Source organism: Schistocerca piceifrons, chromosome 9 (assembly GCF_021461385.2).
Source record: "Schistocerca piceifrons isolate TAMUIC-IGC-003096 chromosome 9, iqSchPice1.1, whole genome shotgun sequence".
Lineage (NCBI taxonomy): Eukaryota > Metazoa > Arthropoda > Insecta > Orthoptera > Acrididae > Schistocerca > Schistocerca piceifrons.
Window position 1 is genome coordinate 85230841 of NC_060146.1, and position 17447 is coordinate 85248287.

The 17447-nt window shown below is 38.4% G+C and overlaps 1 protein-coding gene across 1 annotated transcript in view; it reads right to left on the reverse strand.

Annotated features, from left to right (window-relative positions):
* The window catches only part of LOC124717105 (double-strand break repair protein MRE11), a 138624-nt gene extending 124780 nt beyond the window's left edge, over positions 1–13844 (reverse strand). Inside the window, exons 1-3 of the mRNA XM_047243815.1 lie at positions 13673–13844; positions 13417–13579; positions 13199–13338 (exon numbers count right to left, since the gene is read on the reverse strand). Of these exons, the coding sequence (XP_047099771.1) occupies positions 13199–13338; positions 13417–13579; positions 13673–13748 (379 nt within the window). The 5' untranslated portion in view covers positions 13749–13844. The remainder of the gene's footprint in view (positions 1–13198; positions 13339–13416; positions 13580–13672) is intronic.
* Between the last annotated feature and the right edge of the window lie 3603 nt (positions 13845–17447).

Genomic DNA, 17447 nt, shown 5'->3' on the forward strand with positions numbered 1-17447 from the left:
CTATATGTGCAGACGTACTGACCTCTGTGTAACCCAAGGTCTAAGCTGCAACTACATCTACATGGCTGCTCTGCAAATTACACTTAACTGCCTGGCAGAGGGTTCATAGAACCCCCTTCACAATAATTGTCAATTATTTCACTCTCATACAGCGCGCGGAAAAAACGAACACCTGTATCTTCCTGTGGGAGCTCTGATTTCCCATATTTAATACGATAATCTTTTTCCCTACATAGGTCAGTGTCAACAAAATATTTTCACATTCGGAGGAGAAAGTTGCTGATAGAAATTTTGAGAGATGATCTTACTGCAGCAAGAAACTCCTTTGTTTAAACAATGTCCACCCCAAATCCTGTATCATGTCAGTGACAATCTTTCCCCTATTTCTCGATGCTACAAAACATGCCGCCCTTTTTTGAACTTTCTCAATGTACTCCGGTAATCCTGTCTGGTAAGAATTATATACTGCACAGCAGTATTCCAAAAAAAGGGGACAGACAAGCGTAGTGTAGGCAGTGTCTTTAGAGATCTGCTGCATTTTCTAAGTGTTCTGGCAATAAAATGCAGTCTTCGGTTTGTCTTTCCCACAGCATTTCCTACGAATTCTTTCTGATTTATATTGTTCACAACTGTAGTTCCTAGGTATTTAGTTGAATTTACAGTCTGTCGATTTGACTGATTTATTGTATAACCGAAGTTTAATGGATTCCTTTTAGCACTCATGTGAATGACCTGACACTTTTCATTGTTTAGGATCAATTGCCAATTTTCACAACATGCAGATACCTTTTCCAAATTGTTTTGCAATTAGTTTTGAACTTCTGATGACTTTACTGGACGACACACGACAGTATTATCTACAAACAACCTAAGATGGCTTATACAAATAAGGGCCAGCAGAGGGCCTATAACACCACCTTGCAGAATGCTAGATATCACTCCTATTTTACTTGATCACTCACCATCAATTATTATGAACTGTGACCTCTCCAACAGGAAATTATGAATCTAGTCACATAACCGAGACAATATTTCATAAGCACGCAACTTTATTACTAGCCGCTTCTGAGGTACAATGTCAAAAGCCGTCTGGAAATCCAGATATTCAGAATCAATTTGGAATTCCATGCTAACAGCACTCAACATTTCGTGAGAGTGAGGAGGTAGTTGTGTTCCACAAGAAGAAAGTTTTCTAAATCCTTGACGACGAAGTGTCAACAGACCATTCTCTTTGACGTAATTCATAATGTTCAAACAGATTATGTTCCAAAAAAACCTGCTGCATATTGAGGTTAATAATATGGACATGTAATCTAGTGGATTACTCCTGTAGCCTTTCTTAAAGACTGGTGTGACTGTGCAACTTTCCAGTCTTTATGTACAGATCTTTCATTGAGCAAGAGGTTGTATATGATTGTGAAGTAGGGAGCTATTGCATCAGTATACTCTGAAAGGAATTTAGGTTGAAATGTGACTTGTTTGGTTCTGAGATGGCAGAGCCAATGCCAATGATTTTCAACTTGAAAAATGCAATTGCCCTAATATACTGGTGTGTAGAGTAGCCCAAGATTTACATTCACCATTGCGCCTACTTGTATGCCATATTTCCAATTTTTCTGCAAAATGCAACAATTTGTTTACATTCGAACCTAATAAAATAAAATGCCTGCTAACTTTATTAACAAACTATAGAAAACTGTAATAGAACATTCTGACAATCGACTCATTATTCATCACCTTCAATTCCATCATTCACAATGCAACAACCGCCAGCAACATAAGTGTACCTTTACCATACTACCCTACTCTTCTACTGATAACTTTGAAAAAACCATTTCTATATATTTACACAGACCACTATCAGTTGTCTGTACTCTTGCAAAGTTAGGAACCGTTAAATGTAAACATCACAATTCCGTGGCTTTACCTTGCTGAATTCAAATATTCTGACAATTTTTAGTGATGCCTAATGAGGTATTTCTTTTCTTTGTTTCTGAATTTTTTTTTTTTTTTTTTTTTACTTTGTTTTCTGCCTGATGTCAATTGGCAAACCATCACAGACATTTGCACGAGATACATGATTCCACTGTGAACTCTAGTGAGAGTTGCATATCAAATACAGAAATTATTTTTATAGCTAGTGTTGTTGCGAATTGCACAGGTATTCCTCAACTGACCCTAGTTTATTATCCACAAATACCATTAGGCAGTATTTGAGCATTTGTATACCAGTAAGAGTCTCTAGGTTCCCGACAGGCTTCTGCAAGATGCTTGTTTATCGACTTACTGCAATAAACTTACTGCAGTTTTCTGTAGAACTAACATAAATACTTGTCTGACATTAGCAGAGATCCCAGAATATTACTCTGTAGGACAATAAAGAGAGGAAGCAAGTTATAATTCCTGTACGCAGATCCATACAATTAGAGAGATTCCTGAAAAGTAGGCAAACTGAAATTTTTGGGTAACTTCTCCACATGCTGCCGCCATCGCAGCTCATTAACTATCTGAATAGCGAGGTGCTTCACACGTGGAGCCTGTGCCCACTAATTTCTCCTTCTGGTAGATATAAGCCACTTTTATTTGTTTAGAATACCATAATAGGAGTTTTAAGCCTGTGTATTATTCTCCTGGTATTAAGATGTTTGGGCATTGCATCAGCAAACATTCCAGTTGCTGGAATGTCCTCCAATGTCCCAAGTAAATAATTTATGTAAATCAAATATAGGATTTGGTTATGCACCAACCCTTGTTGCACAAATTATTTAATGTTTCTCAACTCTGAATTTGGTATTATTTCTGTTATATCACTTGTTGGTGTTGCCCTCTGTTTTCTAGTGATAAAACTACTCCATCCAGGCAAGGAAGATGCCTTTATCACCATAATGCTATAGTTTCCTTACTAGATGCACAATGGGACACTTTGGGAAGACCATAGAAATTGCCAACAGTATAATTTTTCTTGTTTAGGTGTTCCAAATCTGAACTTGTGAGATCGTATCTTGCTCTATCAGTAGAAAAGCCTTTATTGAAGCCAAACTAAGCTTTTGCTAGAACATTATTTTCAGAAATATGGTTCAATAGTCTGCTGTAAATTACCTTCTAAAATAATTTTAGAGGATGCATTATTATTCTCGAGTCAGAAACACACAAATTTACAGTAGCCATACACATCAATATATATGTACAATATAATAGAGGGAAACATTCCACGCGGGAAAAATATATTTAAAAACAAAGATGATGTGACTTACCATACGAAAGCGCTGGCAGGTCGATAGAAAAACAAAGAGAATTAAAACCACCAAAACACGTTAGATGACGGAGAAATTCGGGATAAAAACCGCCAAAACACGTTAGAGGACGGAGAAACTGTGTGTGTTTCTATCGACCTGCCAGCGCTTTCGTATGGTAAGTCACAATATATATGTACACATATATATACAAATTGTATTTATATTACATGTGCCCAGTACTTTTCTACCTCCAAGGTGCTTGGAGTGGCTTGCAGGAGATCATCTTCATGCAGTATGTAGAGCACAAAAGGCACTGGAGCATGTGGCTTGTGGTTTGTTCTTGTCCACAATCACAGGACGTATCTTCTGTTATGAAGCCCCATCTCTTCAGGTTATCTCTGGATCATCCAACTCCTGATCGTAATCTGTTTAGAGATTTCCACACCAGCCAGCTCTCGTTGTGTCCAGGTGGTAGTTCTTCAGCTTCTGGCGTCTGCAGGTGAGGCGTCGACTTCTTCCATAACTCCAGTCTTGCCTTCTCTGGTGAAATGGTGAGCTTCTCAAATGTTCTCAGGAAGCTCTTTCGCGATCTCTGACATTGCTGTGGTGGGTTATGTCCGTGCAGTGGATGGGCACTGTCCTGTTCCACTTTCAGTCTCTCCTTGTTGGCAGTCACTGTTCTGCGTATCCATGGTGGCGCTATTCCAACCAGGCAGTAGAGCTTATCAGTTGGGGTAGGTCTTAAGCAACCTGTGATCAACCCGCAGGTTTCGTTGAGAGCAATGTCTACTTGTCTGGCATGAGATGACCTGTACCAGACTGGAGAAGCATATTCAGCAGTAGAAAAGCACAGTGCCATTGCAGAACAGTGAATAGTTTGTGGATGTGATCCCCACTGTGTCCCCACTAGTTTGCGAATTAGGTTGTTTCAAGCGGAGATTTTCAGTTTGGTGTTCTTGCAGCGAGTTTTGAATGTCAGAGTTTTATCGAGAGTGACTCCCAAGTATTTAGGTGTATGATGATGCTGGAGTTGGATGCCTGACCATGCAATATGTAGCTCACGATTAGCTTCCCTGTTCCTTAAATGAGAGGCACACACTTGTGTCCTCGAAGGGTTTGGTCTGGTTTGGTTCTGATTGTAGTAGCTTGACAGTGTTTTAAGTGCTGTTGTCAGGTTTCTTTCCACTCTTTCAAAGCATGAGCTCTGTGCAGCAAGGGCTAGGTCATCTGCATATAACAGTCTCCTTGTGCCTGGGGTCAATGGCTGTTCATTGGTATAAATGTTGAAGAGAAGTGGAGCCAAGACACTTCCCCAAGGTAGACCGTTTTTCTGCGCTCTCCAGTGACTGCGTTATCCTTGAATTCAACAAAAAGCCTGCAGTTTTGGAGGAGGGTGCTGAGTAGTCTAACGAGGTGGGCGTTCTTGATCATACTGTATAATTTTGCATGGAGTAACCGACGATGGACAGTATACGCTGCTGTGAGATCCACGAAGACCACGCCCATTACTTGACGGGTTTCAAAGCCATCCTCTATAAACTGAGAGATTCAAAAGTTGCCCTGTGCAGCTTCTGTTTGGTCGAAATCCTGCTTGTTCGGGTATGAGAAGAGGGTCTATTATTGGTAGGATTCTATTTAGAATCATACGTTCGAACAGTTTATAAAGGTGACTCAAAAGGCTAACTGGTCTGATATTCTTGGGATGATTTGCTTCCTTTCCAGGTGTCAGAAGAGCTATCACCCTTCTCTTTCGCCAGATCTTTGGTATTTGGCACTGGTTCATGCAGTTGTTGAAAAGCTGCAGGATCCACTTCTTGTTTCTGGGCCGAAATTCTTGATTTGCTCCATACACGTGTAATCTAGACCGGATGCTTTACCAGTTTTGCTCTCCTTAATAGCCTTGTTTAATTCGTATATCTCGAATGGAAGAGTCAGATCCCTCATTTGTTCTTGGGCCTCTTGCTGTACTTTCAGAACTTTGATTCTTCCCATTCATGAGCAGTTGGTGTGCTATCTGATCTGCAGTAACGTTGCACTGTGCTGTGGATCTAGTTGGGTCATTATTGAGGCATCTCAATAATCTCCACGCTTTATGACTGTTTCTGATGAGATCAAGTTCTTCCATAGTTTTAACCCAAGAATTCCTTTTGAATTCTTTCAGAGATGCAATAAGTTTATTCCCAGCCGATAGCATTGTCTCGCCAAACGGATCTTCTTCGAATAATACCGTATACTCTGTAAATTGAGCACTGAGTTCTGAAGTTACACCAGGAATGTATGATGTTCGACAACCCCAAGGAATTGCAATTCTGGAGCACCTCTTTACAGCCCTCACAAAAGTATCATACGAGTCAGGTGAAGGTTCAATATTGGGAACTGCAGCGTCCATCGTCTCTGTAAACTTTGGCCAGTTGGCTTTCCTGAAGTTAAACCTCCTTCTGAACAGAACTGTCTGGTCTAACCGCTGTGTAAATTTCACACATGATCGGTCTGTGCTGTGTATTTGGAATAGGGTTGCAGACAGTTTTTATGCACTGTTGTGAGATGCTCTCGCTGCAAAATATCTGATCGGGGTTGTATCTGCGTTTCCATCTGCCACTGTTGAAAGATGCAGGTAAAAGGCTCAGATGACTGCCTTCCGCCCATTCTTGTAATGCTGTACCATTCTCATCATCATGCTCATAGCCCCACGTGGTGCTGTGACAGTTGAAGTCATCAGTCACTATTTGTGTGTGTTGACTATAAAAGTTATTAGGCAGATTGATTTTGAGGTCAACATCCGGCGGTTTGTATACGGATGTGACTGTACATCCTTTGATTTCCAAAGTTAAGATTTTGATATCATTTGCTTCAGTAAAGGCTGATGATATTATCTGTGTATCTGGTTGGACAAATATAGCACTTTTTGGGTGGGGTCTTTCTGTAGCCGGTCTCATTCCGTTTATTTTTGGTCTGCGCATTTCACAGTTTCTGTGGGTCTCCTGTATGCAGAGTACATCGCACTTGGTTTGTCTGCACAGCTCTTGTAACAGTTCTTTTGGTGATGATATACCTTCTATATTCATCGATATGATGGTCAACTGTGGTCCTGAAAAGGACCAAGATGATGTTTCTGGTGTGAAAGGATCAGCCGCCAGAGAAACCTGACGCCCAGGGTACCCCCGACTGCAAGTCTCATCTAGGTCGGAAATCATTGCAATCTTCGTGGAGGCTCCTTTAATGTACCCCAGAGGACACATGTAGAAAGTAGTTGGGTCTATGATCAGAGGTCACTCTCCTATTTTTTTTCATACAGGGCAATACAGCTGCCACTATATGTCATTTTATGCAACCTGCAATGTTATATCTGGCTTTCAAAAACCAAGTGTGAGATTTTCATACCCTCTCACTTGCTACACGCCAAATACTAGTCCTATGGAAATAATGACCAGGTCCCTTTTGAAGGAAATTTAATGTAGTTAAAGCTTGTACTAGGATACATTTTCACTAGAGGCCATATTCTTCCAGTCATTCAAGAAAAAACATACAAAAGCGACCTTCAAATGCAGCCCCAATGGTCAGGATTTCTTTAATGGCAATCTGCTACAAAAAGGTCGTGTTCATTATTTTCTGTTGTACTGACAGCCTGCATGTAGCAAGCAAGAGAACATGAAAATCTTGTGTGTCATTTTTGAAAGCCAGATATAACATTGTGGAAAGAACCTCGATGGGATTAACCAGGTGTTATGCCCGCATACATCAGTATTTCAAGTAATACACTTTGACTCATCAAATGGTTAGAACGGTAAATCAAAAAGCTGCTACCAACTCTGCACAAGATCTTAGTATACTGGAACAGTTATTGCTCTCCAGATATGTACTAATACCTCTGATCTCTGTTAATACGATTTGACAAAAGTTATGTCTAGTAGCCGAGTATGGAGTGGCTGTTCAAGTAACTTTAAAGGACATGCTTTTGATGTTTCATTTGTGGTCCCCACGTGTTCAGTTACTGTTAGGGAAAGTTCTTTGAATGTAGCAGCCAATGATTTGAATTGAATATTATCCGGTTAGCTCCTAAGTTTTTGGAGTCTAATATATTTTGTAGCAGTGCTTCCACATCTCTTGATCACAGAACTCTCCATTAAACATAAACATTACTCATCCTGGCACTATATGCAATAATGCCAGATGATAGCTATCACTTCCCTTTGCTCCCATTGCCTTTGTACCTCATTCATTGTAAATAAAAATTGATTTCATATTGTGGCAAGACCATTTTTTAGGAAAGAAATACTTCATCTATTTTGCATCCTTGGTGAACTACTTACACTAGTTCACTCTGACTAATGTAACAGGCTCAGCATCTGAGATCCTCCGAAATTTTACAACTTCCTTGCTTAGTTGTTCTGACTGATCAGCCGCTTGACCATCATGAAGATTGAGTAAGGAAATTAAAACCTATGTTGACAGTATTTGCAGACTTAGAGAAAGCCTTAGACAATGTTGACTAGAATACACTCAAACTTATGAAGGTAGCAACAACAACATACAGGCAGCAAAAGGTTGTTTACAGCTAGTACAAAAACCTGACTGCAGTTATAAGAGATGAAGGGCGTGAAGTGGAAACAGTAGTTCAGAAGGGAATGAGACAGGGTTGTAGCCTATCACAGATGTTATTTAATCTGTACACTGAGCAAGCAGAATAAATAAATAAATAACTATATGGAAAATAAACTAAAAGTTCAGAGAAAACAAATAAAAGCTTTGCGGTATGTTGATGACTTTGTAATTCTGACGGAGACAGTTAACGATTTGGAAGAGCACTTGAACAGAATAGGCAGTGTCTGAAAGGAGTACACGAGATTAACAACAACAAAAGCAGAAAAAATGGAATTTAGTCACATTCAATCAGGAGATGCTTAGGGACTTAGATTAGGAAATGAAACACTAAAAATAGTCTACGAGTTTCGCTATTTGGACAGTAAAATAAATAATGATGGCCAAGGCACAGAGGATATAGAATGTACATTGGCAATGAAAAAATATGTTTCTAAAGAAGAGACATTTGTTAACGTCAAATACAATTTAAGTGGTGGTGTTTCTGAAGGTATTTGTTTGGAGTGTAGCCCCTTATGAAAGCGAAACATGGACAATAAGCAGTTCAGACAACAGAATAGAAGCTTTTGAAATATGGTACTACACAGAAGAATGCAGAAGATGAATACAGTAAGCAGGTTCAAATGGATGTAGGTTCCAGTGATTATCCTGAGATGATGGGCTTGCACAGGATAGTCTAGCATGGAAAGCTGCATCAAACCAGTCTCTGAACTGAAGACGACGATAACAACAATTGCTGTGTCACTATGTGCTATTATTCCTGTTGGGAATGTTACTGTGGAGGTCAAGCCTACCCTTAGGAAACTCTACGCACACTCAATACGAACTGTTGGATTGAAATCAGTACTGAAATCTCCATTTCCATTTCTATTAAGTCCTATTAGTACCGTCTATTTGCTTACTTGAGTTTAAAAACATTTTGTGCTGCATCTGCAGACTGTCAGAAATACTTTGTTTCCAGGACTGGGCAATAAGGAAATGTCAGATTCTACACGTCTGTTTTGAACCGCAATGCCACCAAGATCCTCGAGAAAAACCGAACAAAACACAAATGGAATCTAATATTTCATGTGATGTGTATAGTTCAATGGAAAAAACTATGACAGACACCTCCCCCCACCACTACATACAAGCACACACACAACCAACAAAAACAACAACAGAAGGACCTATCAAAAATTTCAATGGACCTATATAGCTCAAATGAAGAAAACGACAACAAGAGCCCAAACTAGCAGAACTATTACCAAACCCAACAAGACCAAAGTAACTGTAACATACTTCATGATACCTATCACTATTAAATAAGAATATGAACTTCAGTTACCAATACAAACCACAAAGACAATAAAAAACTACACAAACAAATTCAGAACTGTGTTGCAACCCAACATTTGTCACACACAGCACAGAACGCAAAGTCTTTTTCAGTGTAATATTTATTTAGAACCTTAGCCTGGGATTTTATACCACTTTGCAGATGTATCGTATACAGTGCATCTGCATGACTATCTTTATAATTTTCAATTTCCTGTTATCATATGAGTAGGTCTAGTTCATTTCTCCCATTCAAAAAGCTTCTTAAGTTATGCTGGAAAATGTCCACATATAGCCCTTGTGCTCCCCTAGTTGCCCCCCTTTTTTTCCAACTGTCTACAGTTATTCAGGTCGCTTTCCCTCCAGGGATCCCATTTGAGTTCCTGAAGCACCTCCTCAACACTTACATGTTGTTCGAACCTACTGGTAATAAATCTAGCACTCCACCTCTGAATCATTTCGAAGTCTTCCTTCAGTCTGACGTGGTATGGATCCCAAACACTATAGCAATACTTACGAATAGGTCACTCCAGTGTCCCATATGCAGTTTCCTTTACAGGTGAACCACTCTTTCCTAAAATTCTCCCAAAAAAGCAAAGTCAACCATTCGCCTTCCCTACTACAGTTCTCACATGCACATTCCATCTCGTATCACTTTGCAACATTGGGCGCAGATATTTGAACAATCTGACAGTGTCAAGTAGATCACTAGCAATACCATATCCGGACATTACTTTATTGAGGGCTAGCTTCCATTCATCACACCAACTGGAAATTTTGTCAAACTCGTCTTTTATCTACCTACAGTCCCCCAATTTTGACACCTAAACGTACACCACGACATTATCAGCAAACAACCGCAGACTGCTGTCCACTATCCACCAAATCATTTACGTATATAGATAACAGCAGAAGTTCTTGAGGTATAGACAGTATCCCTGATTACATGTTACAAAATGTGCAACAGTACTGACTAAGTCTCACACTCATCTCTGCAACTCTTCATTGTGTAGTGGTATTTTCCCCAGGAAAACTAAAAATGGCAAAGATAAAACCTCTTTTCAAGAAGGGAGAGAACACAAATGAAAAGGACTACAGGCCAATATGTCTGCTGTCTGGTTTCACTAAAATACTGGAAAAAGTTTTTTTTTTTTTAAAAAAAAAGACCGATTTCATTCATAAAACAAAATAATTTTGTATCAAATACCCAACATGGGTTCAGAAAACTCACATCAACAGAAATTCCAATTTCTTCATGAAGCCTTAACTGTAATAGTCCTGAAAAAAACACGCATCAGCAATATTTCTGGATCGAGCGAGGTGGCGCAGTGGCTAGTGCACTGGACTCTGCATTCAGGAGGATGACAGTTCAAACCAGTGTCTGGCCACCCTGATTTTCCGTGACTTCCCTAAATCACTTCAGGCAAATGGCAGGATGCTTCCTCTAAAAGGGCACGACCGACTTCCTTTCTCATGCTTCCCTAATCCGATGGGACCGATTACCTCGCTGTTTTGTCCCCTCCCCCAAATCAACCAACAACTTACTACTTCAAAAATTGGAGTATGTAGGAATTAGGGACCTGGCATACGGATGTGTGACATCATACCTGAGAAGCAGAGTGCAGTTAGTTGAAATCATGTGTCAGAAAGAAAACATTATGTACACCTAGCAATCTAAAAGAAAAGAAATCAAGTATTGTGTGCCTCAAGGTTCTATCTTGGGCCCAATGTTGTTCTTAATATTTATCAATGACCTAAATCATATAGTGATTCCCAAAAATATATAAAACTTGCATGACAAGTGTATTAATAAAAGGCAAAACTGCTACTGAACTACAACATGAAGTAAAAAATTGCACCACACACATTACACGATGGTTCACCATAAACAAACTTATTTGTAACACAGAGAAAACTGTTGCAATACAGCTTTATACCAAACACAAACAGCCACTAACCCCAACCATAAGCCTATTTAATAAAAAATTAGAAACTGTAAATTCAACAAAATTTCTAGGTCTAAGGATCCAGGACACCATGAGGTGGGGCATACACATCAAATACATCAGCAAGAAGCTTAGCACAGTATGCTATGGCATAAAAATATTTGCTACATGTACAACAAAAGAAACACAGAAAAAAACACTAAACAATACTCAAGCAGAAACACTGCTGAGATGTGGGATAATTTTTTGGGTAAATTCGCCAATAAGCAAAAGCTGTTTTGTAGGACAGAAGGCAACTGCAAATGCCACACCCAGAAATTCTTACAAACCCATTTTTAAAACACTCCAGATATTTCCACTACCATGTCTGTCCATTCCTGAGATAATTACATATATAAAGAAAATTTCAGAAACTATACCCACTTAGTATATGCAAATCAAGCAGTCCACGTACACTACACCAGGGAAAATAAAAAAATTAAACTTACACAGCAAACATGCACGCAAAACTCTGACAAAATGGACCACTGCAAACTGGCAAAAAACTTTTTCTATATATTATATTGCAAATTAATATTTAACATAAATTTAAATTATGTCCTTTGGTAAATGAATATGTGTTGACACAAATTTAAGTTTTTTCCTTTTTGTATTATGTATCTGAAACAGCTTTTGTTATCTATTGTACTATCTACTAGGTTGTAATATTATATTAGTGTATTATATTTCAGTGATTTACTATACTTTATCATATGATTAAATTATTTGTGTTAGTGAATCAATGTTGCTGTTATGTAAGATGTACTTAAAATTTTGCAATAGTGTACAAAGCAAACTATATCCCATATAAAATATTTGATGAATGGATACTTACCAAATAAATAAACAAACATCTTATATTTATTCACTGAATATTATGTGCATCATGCAATCAGATTTTGACAGGACCATAGGAAATTCATACTTTAAAAGAGAAGCAGGGCAAGGAGACTCCATACCAGTAAAACAATTTTCAGCAGTTTTTGGGGAATTTTCCAGATCTCTAAACTGTGAAAATGAAGAATCAATATGTGTCATGGGAACATGTCTGAACCACCTTTGTTTTAGGTCCTGTATTGTAGCCTACAGTTTCACACTGGGTGCAGATAATCTATAATTAAAGGAAGTTGTGTGAGAGCTGGAAATCAGTTACGAGATTAAACCACGTATAACCAACACATTACAAAGGAAATTATACATTAAAAAAATAAGTTATATAGGCCTAAACTAATAATGTATTTGTTTCTGTACTTTGAACACTTGGCAAGAATGATCAGATGGACAGCTACAAGACTAAATAAAGGGGTAAAAATGTCATGGAGCGATTTTTGTAAACTAAATAATGTGTAAAATATATGTAGTGAATCCTGCTTGTATATTTAGCACCTTGTGTACAATATATGTTTGTAATATGCATCATACTAGAATTGAGGCTCGGTCCGGCACACAGTTTTTATCTGCCAGGAAGTTTCATGCATCATACTACTCAAAGACTTTAGGTATTCTGAATTTACCTTGTAGCTTTAGTTTCAGTAATGAAACACGCATTAAATAAGCCACGCATGGCAACATAAATGTATGCTACAGATCAGTCTGCCACTCTATGATTCCTTGCGGAGAGGGGCACTACCACACACTAGCCATATGGGATTTTAAAAAGCAAGCTTCTGGAGTGCCCAAAAAGAATTATGATTGAAATTACAAACAAGTGGGAGGTGGGCAAAGTAGGTGACAACAGAAAACATGCTGCTACACAGTGCATGTCCAACACTGAAGAGCATAATGTATGGAACAATCTAGAGGTGGTCTTTATCCAGATGTGAATGTCAAATGGCTAACGACAGTGATTTGGTAAGTTTATAATTGTGTACTAACTGCACTGACGTTAAAGAAAATGTCTCCGAAATTCTTGCTACCTTGAACTAAGATTCTTCTCACCAGCACTAGATTATGTCATTCACAAGAGGAAGGGGGGGTGGGAGAGGGTTGATTTTATTTTGCAACGTCAATAATTCAGACATATTTAGAGATTATAGCAATCAACAAACAATTCAGCATTACCACTTGGATCATCATGGTTTCCGTGAATTGAGAACACTGGCATCGATATATTTAAATTCTCGTCTTCATAATTTACTACAGGATTATCACAGTGCCGGAAATTCTCTGAAGGATCACTTAGGAATTCGACAGGCACAGGTCTGTAAAACAAAACAGTAGCGAGTGGCAATTTCTTCCACTGTTACACACAATACACATTGTTTAGCACTTGTACTTACCTATCACCCATGCAATATCTACGTAACAACGACAAACATCGGTAAAGACAACGTTGAGACGGTTTGTTGTCATGAAATAAGTCTCCTCCCAATAATATGAAGTCGACTTCTTTCTTCGCAGCTGTGCTCAGAATCTCTTCGAACGTTATGAAACTGTCTTCACCTGGAGAAACGAATAGAATCACAATAACAACAGAGAAAGCTCTTGATACAGTTTCTTACCTCTGTTTATGTCCTACTACATTACGTTTCTTACCTCTAATAGGGTCAGACTCATTATATCCCAGATGAATATCAGAAGCTATCATAATATTAAACGTGTCGTCTTTCATTTTGGGACTGATTAATGTTTTACACCTTTCATACAACTTCCACACTGATTTTCAATCCCTGCAACACCCGCGAAATTTTTGTTTCACTTTTAGTCCTGCCAACATTAAGCGATTAAAAATATTAGACATTTTACCTCTAAAGTAGCAATCGATTTTGTTACAAATTAAAACCTTTGGAAATGATCAAGTTTATATGGTTTCTGTACAATATTCACGTGAGTTTAAACTTGACAACAAACAAGTTACTGACACAGAAGGTTGTAGAAATCACTTACAAACTAATCACTTGAAGCAACTTCAGGTTCACTAGGTGTTTTGGTCGTTACCCAGTTTAGTGTAAATAATTCCGATAAAATGAAACAATAAAAAGCGAATGTAATCAGAAAATAGCAACTAGAAGTACCAGCACTAACATCTTCAATGAAAACGGTGTAATATCACACAGGAATGAATTACGCAAATAATCTGGAAAAGTTGTTAAAAAAATGGACCGACACAAATTATCAAATTTGTTTACGGCTCAAATTATTTAACGAAGCAACTTCTTACGTCGTAAAAACTTTATCTTTGGACAACAAAGGCAATACAAAAACACTTGACAACAGTGCACACATACAGGGCTACTAAAGTTGTTATCTACGATGAATGGAGGTAATTATTTTATACCTCCATAGTACAGTGTTGGCATCCTTGTTCATATGAAATGCTACTTCTGGTGTGTTCCGTTACCTCCAATGGTATGCGTTCTTGGATCTTATTAACCACTCTTCATAAACTTGCAAAAAATAGATTGTGATGTGTTTTAAGCGTCTTTTCAACGTTTATTAAAAATGGTTAAAATATCCAAGAACCTACAGCAATGGAGGTGACAGAAAATGGAAAAATGTAACAAATAAACACGGTTCGAACAGGTCTTGAGGACCCAGAGGTACCGACCGACCGCTGTGTCATTCTCAGCCCTTAGGCATCACCTGATACTGATACAGAAGGGCATGTGGTCAGCACACCACTCTCCCAGCCACGGTCAGTTTTTGTCATCGGTGGCGCTACTTCTCAATCAAGTACCCCTTCGACTGGTCTCACAGGCGTCTAAAGCTAGCGAAATGAGGGATGCTCAACTACCGGACCTACCGATAGATGGCTCTACCAGCTGATTACTGTCGTCTGTATTGTTCGCCATATTCGAATTTGGCAAGAAGTTTCTCTCGGTCTGTACGGTGTATAAGGAATTAAGGATTATCGAAATGGTGATTTCTTGTTCCGCTTCCAATTGTACGAAGCGATGAAGTAAGGAATGTGACGTACCATTTCACAGGTAATAGGGCTATTGACACAATACGATAAAAATACAAACTTAGTGCGTTTGCTAATTCGATTGTTTTGAACAGGTTTCCTCTAAAGCACCCAGAGCTGCTAAAGAAGTGGATTACTTCCTTGAATTGGAAAGGTTTTAATCCTACGTCTTGCAGTTTTCTCTGCGGAAACCATTTCTGACAAGACGATTACGTAGTGAGCCCTGGAACGTGGAAGAAACGTCTCAAACCCGAAGCAGTGCCGTCAGGTTTTGACTTTCCGACACATTTGATACCACCAAATAAACAGCCACAGCATGTTGTTAGGATTTTGAGTGACAACGATGCTTCTCCATTTGAGGTAGCTAATTAATTCCCTTGCTATGTGTGTGCTTTTTTACTTTTGTGAATTTATTTCGTACGGACACAAACGGGCTACATAGGTCTAAGCAATGTTGTAATACAGGTCCATGTTTTTGTTTTTAGCGTTCTGTCATTGAATCTAACTCTTCCAAGGAAAGCATGTCCCATTTATCCAATGCAGAAGCTGCGAATTGTGTCGAAAACGTTAGTATAAGGATGTTTTCACACCCCCAAAGTTTTCTTATATTTTTTAATCAAGCCTTGAGTTATTTCAACCATATACAACGAAATTATTTCTTTATTTCAGAGTTCAGTTGGTTCTTCAGTAATTGATTGTGGTATACAGTCGAAAGTAGAAATGGAAGACAAGGCGACCGAAACTTGCAATTTTTTCTTGGACATTGTGCACGAATTAAAACGTAAACTGAAGTGCGTCCATGAAAAACTTCGAAGAAGAGAGAAGGAAAGTGTTTTCCATGGATGACATCATAAGTTCATTGAAGGGGAAGGGGCATCTTCCTGAGAAGTTACATAACTTCCTCAATCATCAGAAAGAAACACAAGTGGAATTAGTGTGCAATTTAGTGAACAACTATCTCTTGTCAAAGGATAATAGATAAACAACAAATGTGAAAATGTTTGCGATGACTGTGTACTTTTATTCACCAGCAGCTTTTGAATACCTGCAAAACTTAATGCCTCTGCCATATAAATCATTGATTTCCAAATGGGTGGCAAGTGTAGACTGTGAACCTGGCTTCCTAAAAGATGTTTTTAAGTACATTGATTTGAACCCAATTGTAAGAGACCAGTTCAGCGATTCATGTCTAATTGTAGACAGTATGGCAATTAGGAAGCAAGTAGTTTGGGACCAAGGAACTAAGCAATCCACTACATATAGATGCCCTGCAATTGCACAGAGAAGTGTAGAAGACAATGGGGAAATACAGATTATGTGTATGTGATCTGTTGGGGACTCAGCAAAGGTATTCAAAGCTGACGAGCAGGATGTATCCTACGTAGAGTTTAAAAAAGTTCTTGCTATTCTCCCGAATCCAAATGTCAAACATGTTAGGGACACCTTATAATTTTCCCGGCAATTTAGACATTTTCGAAAGTGGATGAGAGGTCAAGTGTATATTTTTTCTCAGTGGTACATTCTTCAAGTGAAATAATTAAGTACTCAGAACTGTAAAGTAATACTGTACCAAAATTTATATTATTTATAGGCAACAAAAATGTTCTACAAAGTTATTAAAACTTAAAGTGCCCTCTAAATACATGTTACCTACTGATTCATAGCTAACTGACATAATAGAATCAGTTTAAATTAAAAAAACAAAACAGATTGTACTTCACATGAATCCCACCTGTGACAATTCCTTGTCCCGTCCGTGACAGTCTAATTGCAAGTAAGTATTACTAATTTAATATTTATTGATATTATGTCATGTAGAGAATTGTTTTATTAATGTGAATTCAATATTTTCAAAAGAAAATAAGTGCATAAATCAGAGATTTCTTCTAAAATGTTGGTGGTTATTCAATGCTACGTCTATTTGCTTCCCACACGTGACAAAGTTTTAAAGATGAAAAACAGCTCAATTTGTAAACTTCTGCCATTCAGATTTAAAGGGAAGGTAAAACAATTATTTGTATGGCAACCAGTCAATCTTTACTTTATTTCTATTTATACTTTATGTTATATCAGCATCTGACAGTTGAAAAACGTAGTGCAACTGTCCCACCCGTGACAATGGAATCCTCCCACTTCCTTTGTGCCACTGGTATTGGCTAGTGTACTTTTGCAGATAAGAAATTCGACTGGACTAGAATGTCCTGTCAGTATAGGACAAATTCAGACAATATGGAACTTTTTACACTAAATTTGCAATATAATGTCACCCTTGTCTCACACAGATTGTAGCAGACATTGGGGCGCCTGTCTGGCCAGCTTCTGTAGCTTTTGCTTTCAGGTTTGTTTTTTGCTTGGGCCCTATACTGACAACCAGTCATCCAGTGATTGACACAATGTCAAAGACTG